Source organism: Pseudopipra pipra, chromosome 5 (genome assembly GCF_036250125.1).
Source record: "Pseudopipra pipra isolate bDixPip1 chromosome 5, bDixPip1.hap1, whole genome shotgun sequence".
In the NCBI taxonomy this organism is placed as follows: Eukaryota; Metazoa; Chordata; class Aves; order Passeriformes; family Pipridae; genus Pseudopipra; species Pseudopipra pipra.
This window is the reverse complement of record NC_087553.1, coordinates 61,711,408-61,722,871: the sequence shown is the minus strand read 5'-3', so window position 1 is coordinate 61,722,871 and position 11,464 is coordinate 61,711,408. Positions and strand designations below refer to the sequence as shown.

The 11,464-nt window shown below is 44.4% G+C and overlaps 1 protein-coding gene and 1 long non-coding RNA gene across 2 annotated transcripts; one reads left to right on the top strand and one right to left on the bottom strand.

Annotated features, from left to right (window-relative positions):
- Positions 1-320: 320 nt before the first annotated feature.
- Positions 321-2,081, bottom strand: CCDC71L (coiled-coil domain containing 71 like). The gene has a single exon (XM_064656330.1). The coding sequence runs from the start codon at positions 1,927-1,929 to the stop codon at positions 1,084-1,086; it is 846 nt and encodes a 281-aa protein (XP_064512400.1). The 5' UTR covers positions 1,930-2,081; the 3' UTR covers positions 321-1,083.
- Positions 2,082-2,160: 79 nt separating this feature from the next.
- On the top strand, positions 2,161-8,045 carry LOC135414954 (uncharacterized). The gene is made up of 4 exons (XR_010430916.1): positions 2,161-2,396; positions 6,593-6,868; positions 7,530-7,659; positions 7,844-8,045. It is a non-coding gene; the product is annotated as an uncharacterized LOC135414954 (long non-coding RNA).
- The last annotated feature ends 3,419 nt before the right edge of the window (positions 8,046-11,464 follow it).

The following is an 11,464-nucleotide window of genomic DNA, read 5'->3' as shown; positions in this document are numbered from 1 at the left end:
ATTAAATATGATTATCCATCATTAACCATCTTCCAACTGCAGGTCAACAAGTGCTAGTTTGTCATGAAGTGATCAGGTATCAAGTTCAGCTCTTTTTGCAGAGCTAGGCACTTCAGTGTGATATTTATGTCATGCGAGCTCCTGACTTCTGGCTGTCAGCACCAACACTGGATCATAGTTCACCTCCAGATACCTACAGATTGCTTTGATGAGCAGTTACATTCTTCAAAAAGGCAGAGCTCATTGACATAAAGCGCCTCGGTGGTGGTGTACTTCACCAGGAACCCAACCCTGTGCAGTTTCATTGAACTGAAAGCCACTTGTTCTTTAACTTTTATTAAGTTCACTTAGGTTGACCAAATGAGCTTCCCTAAAGTAAACAGGGTTATAAAATATCAGGATGATTCTATCTTTAGGTGCTCCATAGAAACAAATACTTAGTTCAACTAGAAAACTTTAAAAATGACTTTAGATACAAAAGTGTAACAATTATACTGCGCAATACATCTTTATATATCACTAAGCCCATGAAATTATAATAAAAAAAAAGTTTTTGCACCATCAAGAACAGCCACAAGTCCTGAACCTCCATTCTTTATGCATCCTTTATCAGAATAAACTGAAACTTGGGAATGCTTGGGATTCAAAATACCCTGAGCACATACTAGTGCAACACCACAAAGCATACATAATCCATCAGAAATGGGGAAGGGAGGGAGAAGGGAAAAAATAGCAAGAATTCAGATGGTGCTTTATTATACAAGCATGAAAGTAAGTTCCTTTGGAAAATAACTTCTTGGGTGGACTTCTGGACCAGTGAGGTAGCCCAATGGGAGAGAAAAAAAGTGGAAGTGGAACTTGGTCCCTATGCGTGATACCTGCCAGACGGTCCCAGCCCGGGGCGAGGCCGGGGCCCGGCAGGCCGCCCCCCATACGGCGGGGGGCCCGGCGCCGCCCGAGCGGGCCATAAAGTGCTGCAGCAGAACACGATCCAGACAAAAGCAATGTAAACAGGTGACTGATACCGGTCTCTTTGTCCGCACCGCGGCCCAGGTAAGGCGCGGGGAGCGGGACCCCGCGGGCTCAGGACGGCGCCACGGGGAAGCGGCGCACCCGCACCACGGGGGACAGGTCCACGCCGAGGATCCGCTGCGCCCGCCGCCGCGCCGCCGCCAGGCTCCGGCGGCTCCACACGCTACCCCGCACACGGATGGTGGGGAACGTGGTGAGGCGGGGGGTGGCCGCCTTCCAAATCTCCTCCAGCGATCTGCCGCCGAACGGCTCCCAGGCGGCCGCCGCCGGGCTGCCCCGCTCCCTGTCCGCCTGCTCGCCCGGCGGCTCCGGCGCCTCCGCCTCCTCCTCCTGCCCCGCTGCGCGGGGGCCACCGACCGCCGAGCGCTGCCTGCCCCGCTCCCTCCTGCGGCGCCGCCGCCGCCGCCGCCGCTTGGCGCTGCCGCCCGCCGCCCCGGCCCGGCGCTTGGCGTCGGCGGCCGGGAGGCGCCGCTTGCCGGCGCGGCGGCGGGGCCGCTCCGAGGGCGGTGGCGGGTCGGGGACGACGGCGCGGCAGGAGGAGTATCCGTAGACGTCCTTGCTGCGGAGGATGACCGGGGAGAACTCGTGCTTGAGGCTGCAGAGGAAGTTCCACAGCTCCGAGTCCGAGCTCATAAACTCAGTGGACTTGGGCATGAAGAGCTTGAGGGCGTCGCCCAGCGCCTTGGTGCCAGCGAAGGAGACCTGCGAGCGCGAGTACACAACTTTCTCCGCTTCCCCCTCCAGCCCCCAGGCGGCGGCCGCCGTTTCGCCGCCAGCTGCCCCTGCCGCCGCCGCCGCCGCCCGGGCTCCCGCGGCCGCCGCCGCGGCGCTCCCCGCCTCTGGGTTCATCTTCCCGGCTCCTCTCTCCAGTGCCGCCTGCTTCCTACTGCGGGTCATGGAGGCAGAGGAACGGGGTGGCGGGACAGACGCCGAGAAGGCAGCGCGGACGCAGCGCCGAGAGCACGCTCCGGCCGCCGCCGGGCGCCCGCCGGGTGTGAGCGACGATCGATGTCCTGCGCCCAGCACAAAATGGCGCTTTAAAGTCCCGGGCGGGGCCTGCGCGCGCCCGCCCCCCCCGCGCCGCCCGTTGGCCCGTTCGAAACGCGTCGGGCGGGCCCGGCCCCGCCCCGTCGGGGGCGGTGGCCGCGGGGGGCGGCGGGGGGGGCCCCGGAGCCTCGGGCCCCCGCAGCGGAGGTACCGCGGGCTCGGCCAGGCCGGACCCCAGCGCGACACCGAGCCCCGAGACCCCTATCCCCGGTAGGGTGTCCCAGCTGGCGGCCCCTTCCCGCAGGGGAAGGGCGTGACGGTCCCGCGTGGCGGGGCGAGCTCTGAGCCGTGTGCCGGCGTCGCGCCTCGCTTCGAGGGTGAGCATCCTCACAGGGAGGTCGACGAAGGTGGTTTGGTGACTGAAATATGTTTGAGTAAGGGTCTGGTTGGACACTTCGATGGGCAAGCTCCCTGGAGGAGGAACCATGAATATACTGAGTGAAATGACAAAAATAGGTCAACAGACGTGATACAGTGAAGTCCTTCACATGATATTAAATACATCCATCCTGTTGCAGTGGGTTTTTTTAACATGAACCTGTAGGCCGGTCAGTCAACAACATCATAAGTCACAGAATCACAGAACAGTGAAGGTTGGAAGGAACCTCTGGAGGTACCTGGTCCAACCTTCCTGCTCAAGCAGGGCCACCTAAAGCAGGTTATCCAGGATCATGTCTAGATGGCTTTTGAACATCTCCAAGGATGGAGACTCCTCTCTCTGATGACGACTGATAGGACTTGAGAAATTGGAATGAAGCTGCATCAGGGGAAGTTCAGATTTGACATCAAGAAAAAGTTTTCTGAGAGGGTAATTGGTCACTGGAACAGGCTCCCCAGCAAAACGATCACAGCACCAACCCTGTCAGAGTTCAAGGAACATCTCAGTTATAGTCTTTCTCATATGGTTTAGTTTTAGGTATTCCTGTGAGGAGCAGAGAGTTGGACTCTGATCTTTGTGGGTGCTTTCAATCTCTCTGGGCAACCTGTGCCAGGGCTCGGTCACCCTCACAATAAAAAGGTGTTTCCTGATGCTTGGAAGGAACCTTCTGTGTTTCGGTTTGTGCCCATTGCCTCTGGTCCTGTCACTGGGCACCATAAGAAGAGTCCAGCTCTACTCTCTCTGCTCCTTCCCTTCAGGTATCTGTGTACACTGATGAGATTCCCCGAGCCTTCTCTTCTCCAGGCTGAACAGTCCCAGCTCGCTCAGCCTTTCCTCACAGGAGAGATACTCCAGCCTCTTCATCATCTTTGCAGCCCTTTGTTGGACTCTCTCCGGTGTGTCTATGTTTCTCTTGTACCGAGAAACCCAGAACTGGACTCCAGGTGTGGCCTCACCAGCAGTGGAATTGGCTTGATATCCCAACAAAGCATGTCCCAAATGAAGCAGTAAAAACTTGCACTGGTTGAGCCCTCTGAGAGTCACCACCTCTCTGAATCCACATCAGCATTTCTTCCTGCACAGCACTGCTACAATTGCACAATTTTGTCAGCTGTTGTGAAATCCCATGATCCTCTAGATCATGCTTTCCAATACTTCAGAGATTGCTGTCATAAGGAGAGTGTCCTGTTAGGTTCTTGGATTGTTGCAATTAAACCAGCACCCAGAACAGCAAGCTGCTGTACTCCTCCTGCCTGCTCTTTCCAGCACCCAGAACAGCAAGGTGTCAGGAAGGACAGCGATGGTTTAACCTTTCACTACAAATCCTGCTGGGAGTTTGATTAGACCCCTAACTAATTACTTTCTCTCAGCATTGGTAAAGGGTGAGGAATAACATTTTTCTTCATAGACAGTCTTTGTTCTGTAATTAATCTTTCAGTTTAGGATAGGGAAATCTTTTATTCTCTACTCATCAAGAACTTAAATTGGAATGTCTAGAAATCCAGTCAAGTCGGAGGCAGAAATTCTGCGTAAGAAATTATTCCTTATTGCCAGTGGAAATAATTAATTTTCTTCACAGTATAATTCAACCTGTGTTCATAGGAAACTCAAGAATATTAATCCAAATAACCATTTAGAGTGGATATTAACAAAGATATTTTATATCTTCATGGGGACAATCTCGAGGTACAGCCATGTTCTAAATCAGCTTTATAAATGACCTATTTTTTCAAAGGAAACCTTTTCCAAAATGATGGTGTTAGTGCCATTTTTAATCGGATTCATTTCACAGCATACTGTGCTGTAAAGCACAGTCATGTAGCCAGATTGGTTTAACTGAGGGAGATGTCCTATGAAGCAGAGAATAAAAGCCCCGAGCTGAAAGCGTTAGGGACAGGCATCTCTTGATCCAGCGATGCTGCTGTTAGTCACACTCTGGTGTATGAGGGTCGCAGCCACGAGGTCACCACAGCTTAACAAGTGGCTCATCACTTGGACCACAAGAGCTGACCTGTGCTCACATTCTCAGTGGCAGGAGCTATCAAACTATCCAATTCAGCAGCTCACCTGACAAGAGGGCTCTCGTTAAACTGCAGAAATCCAGTTGCCCATTGGCCATAACCTTTTTTCCAGAAATCACAAACATTTCTGGCATATGACTCAAAAATCATGGAGACAGAGACGGGGATTTTTCAGCAAGCAGTAAATGAGTCACTATAACTATAAGTGAAAAGAGAGATCAGCACATTTTTGTCTTAATCAGAATTTATTCATTATTTGGATTTTTTTGCTTCCAGGATGGACACTACCATTTTAAGGCATGGGATATAATCTCACTTTTACAACTTCATTATGAGTTTTCTGCAGCGTAACACACTCGTTTTAATACCCTACAAAGTCAACTCAAGAAAATCCACAGTAATTGGCTATCTTTTAGTAATTTCCAATAGCTCAGTACAGTAATAACGATGATAATAAAATTAATAATCCTTTGGAAGTGTATAGCTCTTCATTTCAATCATACTACATCTTATAAGCATTAATTATCACTCACAGTACTCATGAGTTATATAAGTAAATATTGCCTTTCCTTAATAGATGAATAAAATGAAAAAGTGGATCAAAATGGCTTGACTAAGATGTGTAGACTCGATTACTTAATTTTCTGTAGATCTTCTAACAATCATTATTCTAAAAATACAGGAAATGTCTACATTGGAACAGAGAGGAGTGAAAAAAACCCCTGTAATCTTTGTTCTCAATTATTTGTTAGAATTTCTTTTCTTTATAGAATTCTTGAGAACGACAAGTGAAGTAGCAATTGAGATATTGATACATTAATTGCTACACAACAAGGACACTTTACTTTTTTAAAAAATTCCTTTCTAGTACCACAAAAACTCACAGGTAACTGACAATTATTTTAAATGCTAACAATCTTATGATCCCACCATTTTGAGTCCTGTTGATGAATCCTAAAATTCTGGATATTAAGTCACACCACTTATGCTGCTGGGACTTTTCCTCCAGCGTACTTATGCTCTTCACCCAGATCAGCAAGAACAGGCTTTCTGTCCAATGTCTTTTCCTAATATCTTTACCTCTGCTGTTGAGAGGTTGCATTAACTGTCAGCCTGCTTCAGTTAATTTGATTCCTAAATGTCTTTAGCATACTTTCAGGAAAGTTTGCATGGCAGTGCAAACATGACTCCACATCCATTAGCAACTAAACTTCAGATGTTACCCAGTAGTCATCAGGTTCCTGTGTCTGAGAAGTGCTCAGACAAGCACTGGCAAAATTCCTGAAAATACTTTAAAAAACAGACAAAAGCAAATAATTTACAAGAATATAGTTTCTCAAGCAGTTATTTGAGCTAAAAAAATGCAGAATCACTGTGTGTAGAAATCACAGCTGCAGTCAAAAAGGGAAATAGGGTGTTAGGAATCACTGTGGAAGGGATAGAAAGCAAAACAGAAGAGAGCATTCTGCTGAATGCAAGTCCATTGTGCCTCCAGGAATCTTGAATACCGTGCATTTCTAGTCTTACCATCTCTAAATGAATATAGCAATGATACAAAGAAGGGCAACTGGGATGAGTAAAAATATGGAACAGCTTCTCTATGAGAAGCGATTAAATAGGCTAAGACTCTTCAGCTTGAAAAAAACAGATGGTTGAGGATGAATATGATAAAGATTTATAAAACTGCGATAGTACAAAGAAGGGAGATAAGAAATTATTATGTCTTAGTTTTCATAATCTAAGAATGACAGAGAAGCAGATGAAGCTATAAAGCAGAAAACTAAATGACCAAAAAGACATGCTTTTTTTTTTTTTCCTGATGAATCATAATTCCTCTGTGGAACTCATTTTCCAGCGAAATTGTGGGTCCCAAAATGGAAAAATGTACCCTAGTACATTTACAGGCATTACAGAGCACACCATTCAAAATGATTAGACATGACTGGAAGAAAAAAAATCCACCAATAACTGTTGCACATGAAAACCTTGGGCTCAGAAAGGGCATAAGCCAAGGGCTAGGAAAGGAAGGAAGAATATATCTAGGGAAGTAATTCTCGATGTTTGCAATATTCTCACATATTTTCCCTAACCTTCCTCTTCTGGCCTCTAACAGACACAGAAGCTGGTCTAGGTGGACCCTGGAACTGGGCATCAAAGCTGGTTGTACTCTATGGACCTGTTAGAATACGGAAGAGGGCATCCACATCAATTAAATATAGTATTTCTCTCCCAGAGCTTTACTGTTTCATCAGCTTGCAGCAACTAAAGAAAATATTCTTGAGATAAAAAGTAACAAAGCATTTGCAGAGAAAGAAATGCAGAGGTTACAAAATCCACCAGCAGTCAAGAACCACACTCTGGCAGGGGCACAGCAAGGACTGAGCCTGAGGTAAAGTGTATTCCACTGATCATTACATACTCATTATTCACATTGTCCATTGCTTCAATACAATTTCAAAATAGTCTTTCAAAATGATGACTGGCTACATCAGAGGGGAAGAAAGGATTTTTTTAAAATAAGCTTTTATTTTAATAGCATTCATTGTCAGTAATGTTTGAAAGAAGAAAACTTCTCTAACATATTTTAGCAGAAGACTTTGGTACATTCAAAAAAAACCCGAAGGAAAAGTAAAAATAAAAATACACAAAGAAGCATGCGTTGTGATACAGAGAGCACTGCTGGAAGATATTTCAGCAGAGGCTGTTTAACATTTAACTTTTTTCACATTCTGGGAAGTTATCTGTATGTGATGCACATAAATATACAAACTCTGCATCACTTGTCTTGTCATTGCCCTACAACTGAAAAATGCTGATAGTAGCTGTGTCTGTGGTCACTACAGTCTTGAGGGTCAGTAATGGTCTCTTGGTCTAAAACATTAAGAAGCCCTTGGGTTTTACATCCAATGTGAAAACTTTTCTCGCTAATCCTGTTTTTATTTCATCTTATTTTTCTCTTATGCCTTTCAGTCCATCTAAGCCTTCTGTTTTACCTCTCCTGTTGGCTTTGACCGTATTATTACCAAATGTTCTATCTTTTCTACTCCTAGAGTAGTTCACGGGATGTTAACGTTACTGCAGACAAAGTAACACTAACCACTGTGCCATCTTTGGAAAGTCAGTGCAAAAGAGACATGCTGAGACATACATCGTATTGTCTTCACCAAGTAAGTTGGTAAGGCGAGTGATCAAATAGTGGAACGTGGTGTATGTAGAGAATGCAGGTTTTGGAAACTGAATATGCTAGACTAAGGGGAAAAAGCCCCCCCCCCCATTCTGATTTTACAATAAATGCTTCCACAGATTAGATTATTTCACAATACCTATTCCAATTTCTTTTGTGTTCTTACCTATTTCATTCTAGGACAGCTTCCAAATAAAGCTTCAGAAGGAGGATTGAGTTCTGCACTCCTCAGGCTGCTGGGAGTGCCTGGAGCCTTTCACTGGAGCGAGAGCAGTGGGAGGTGGTCTCCTAGCCTGCAGGAGACGTGCCATTGTTGAGAAACTGTCACCATGAGAAGATGTCACCAGGGTGTGCAGCAACACAAGAAAAAATGTTTTTAAGGGAGATTTCTGAATATAATTCCAGCATAAGAAATATGTTGCTCAAGAACATGGTTCTCACACATCACAGACCATGTCATCTTGTAATATTGATCACACTGTTTCCTGAGGCACCCTATTTAAAGTACCGTCACTGTTAAAACAAATGTGAATTTCATTCACTTGTCTCAAACCAGACATTTTTTAAAGCCTACTAGCAATTATTTAATAACCTTATTAATTAAATCTTATTTCTTGATACCGTGTGGCTGAGCACGTCAGCTCAGGAATTCTTTTCATGATACCCTCCAGCCTGTGCTGCCGTTTTCCTTCCTACCAGATGAGCTGACAGGACAAATTCACTCCAGAACAGAGGGAGCCGCAATTGATTTTTTTTGTTGTTTAACTTGCCACAGGATACAATGCAATGTTTATACTGGATTTATGTTTTATGCTGGCCTAGGGAGGACACAATACATGATCCAGCATAAAGTCCATGGAGAGAAGATACCCTCCAAAATGCTTTGAGTGAATTAGAGCAAGGGAGTTGATACTAGCTCGGCTTTGTATGTCATATGGATGTAGCTTTATTAAATAGATACTTACAGCAGCTTTACTGTGTCACCGGACCACGTCTTAGTCAGGCTCGCTCTTATTTGTTCTCTTTGTCCAAATGAATCCTGCAAACCCTGCTGCCCGCTGTGTTTGTTTTAATGGAAAGTGACAGAAACCGGTCTTTTTTTCAGGTCGCCTCTGGCACTTTCACAGGGCAGAGAAAGTAAGCTTCAGACACTTTAGGTGAAAAAGGGTCTTGATCTCTCTGTTTCAGTGAAAGTTGTAAGCAGTCAATTATCATGTAGATGTTCGCTGTTAGCATTAACACCTCCTTTTGAATCTCTCTTTTGTTCTCCAAGTTAGGCATGGGCTTCAAAAGCCTGGAAGGCTTATCTCCGACCTGCTCCCTTGCTCCTGCCAAGGGCCCCGTGTCCCCGCCGCAGACGGGCAGGGGCCTTCAGTGGCCCCTGTTTGCAGCGCTGGGAGCCGGCATGGGAGACCTGGCGTAGGGAACGCGGAGGTGCCACGTCACCTCACATGAGCTGAATTCCTTTACTAAACTGATATCTTGCCCCGACTTACACCTGCTAGAATTCCACCCACATTACTTCTAGTTGTATCATTTTCTATTCCTTAAAAGTATTTTTAATGTTATTCAATGCAGATCCAGTTCAAACCCCTCAACTGTGACTTATAAAAATTTCCCAAAATATTCTAATAATTTATAGTTCTGTAACACTTGGTTGATAGCATTCTTTATAATCCTTTTAAAATTCGTGTGATTTCATGCCAGCACATAATAAATATCAAAACTGGATAATGTGAACACAGTAATTATTTTGACCATTTTTTAATAACATTTTTACGAAGAAAGAATACAAATAGAATTATAATACCTTGAGAACTGGGGTTTTAGATTTTCAAATGAAAGAACAGATTCTCTATAGCTGTAGATATCCTTCATTTCAATACAGGCACAGTGACTGCTACTAGCTGAGGTTCTGACCTTACACATGATCTGCATTATTATAAAGGTTCTCTACAAAAAGGGCAGGTTCATTCATACTCGTGAACCTGAAATGGCTCCAGGTGGATAAGTAGCTCATTTACCAGTATTTTAAAATTATCTTTAAGAAATACAGTGAATTTCTTAATGTCTTTGTTCTCACAGAGATATATATGAGTGTTATTAACCAGCGATTGCATAAAATATTTTCCAAAATATACAAGTGCCCCAAACTTTAACTGTAAAGTGAAAAAGTGAGTTAACAAATTGTGTATATTTGATTCCCACTCCCTTCAGCTACCTTTGGAAGGCTCCTCCAAATAAGAAATGGTAGTTGTTTAATCTTTTACTGACTTAAACCCATGGTAAGACCTAGTGTGGTCAGTTTGTGTGGCATTTCAGTTTAGTTTATACTGGCTCCTATTCAGTTTAAGCTCAAAGAGCCATTGTTGCTCACATTTAAGGGTATCCACGTACAGGTTACTACTGGTTTAATTAAAGCCATCTAATTAAGTCAGAATTTTCACTGTCCATTAGCATTCTTTTACATCTGCATTTTGAGTTCTAAGTTTTTGACACTGGGAGCCTAAAGTCTGAAGTTAATGCATTGTCTGGAGGGAGCTGCTCAGTGCTTGGCATTTGCAATTCATGGCCTGAGCCATTCATTATTCCCTTGCAGGCAGTGAGAACTGCAAATGGCCCATCACTTTGGAAAAAGTGAACATTACTTAGAAGCGTAAATGAAGATGCCAGAGGCTAACCTCAAGTCTTGTCCGAAACACAGACTGGCTTCTCTGCTCTGTAGCAATGGATTGGACACAGCGTAGCAGAGAAATACCACATTTATCCTCAGCATTACATATTATATGCCCCAGAACCATCTTCCCTTTCATATTCCTCATACTCTCCATTCCTTTTCTGGCTTCTTCCTGATCCAGATTCTTCCTGGTCGTCCCTCCCTGACTGAAAGCTGAATCACTGAAATTCCTGCCCATTTGCTTCCTGCTAAAATGAGCCGGTATTTCCAAAAGCACCACTTCCTCCCACTGACTAATATAGTACAATATCCTACAACACAGGTTTGCTTTGCTTGCTGCATGTTCTGTTTTGTCCCACAATGCTTATAGAATCAAACAATTTAGTTACAAAGTAAATATGATAATATGTAGATCTTGATAGGTACATCCCATGTACAACAGCAAAGGAAAAATAAGTTGGGGAAAAAACAATAGAGAAAACTAAAAAGCTGAGACCAAGACTCCAGGACTGATGTAACAATTATCGATAATTGCTGAAAATGGTTGCTAGACATAATCTCTCTTTGCATAAAATTTGGACAAACAAAACCAAAACAAATATCCAAAACCAACCAACCAAAAAAACCCCCACAAACTCACCAAGGCAGAGATGGTAGAATGGCTTTCCTCGGTGGCAGGCATTTCCTTACAGACAGTTCTTGTGCCAGGAGAGGTTAAAACACGTGAAGATGGAGAGCTGTCCAATTATACAGAAGTGGAAAGATTAGAAAGGGATTAGAAAATGAGCGAGAAAGACAAGTGGATTGCAAGGAAATGCTTCACCTGATCACAAACTAAATCAGATGTATTTTAAATCACTGAAGTGCCTGGTGTAGGCTAGCTGTCAGCATGGATATGGGCATTTCAACCATTTATCTCCATTGATTTTAGAAAAATGTTATGCTTAGTTTAGATAAGAGTCCTCTGGGAATCCTGATTAAAATGAAATTAATTCTATCACAGTTGTAGATATATTTTCAGTCAAAACTGGTCATTTCCAACGACCAGTCTCTTCTTTAAACTAACCTACATCGCTTATGTAACACCCAGAGCAGAAGTGGAGAGATTGGTGGCAAAAACAAAT

Excerpts from the sequence above, each read along its gene's own strand:
- CCDC71L (XM_064656330.1), bottom strand. The coding sequence starts at position 1,929 with ATGACCCGCAGTAGGAAGCAGGCGGCACTGGAGAGAGGAGCCGGGAAG.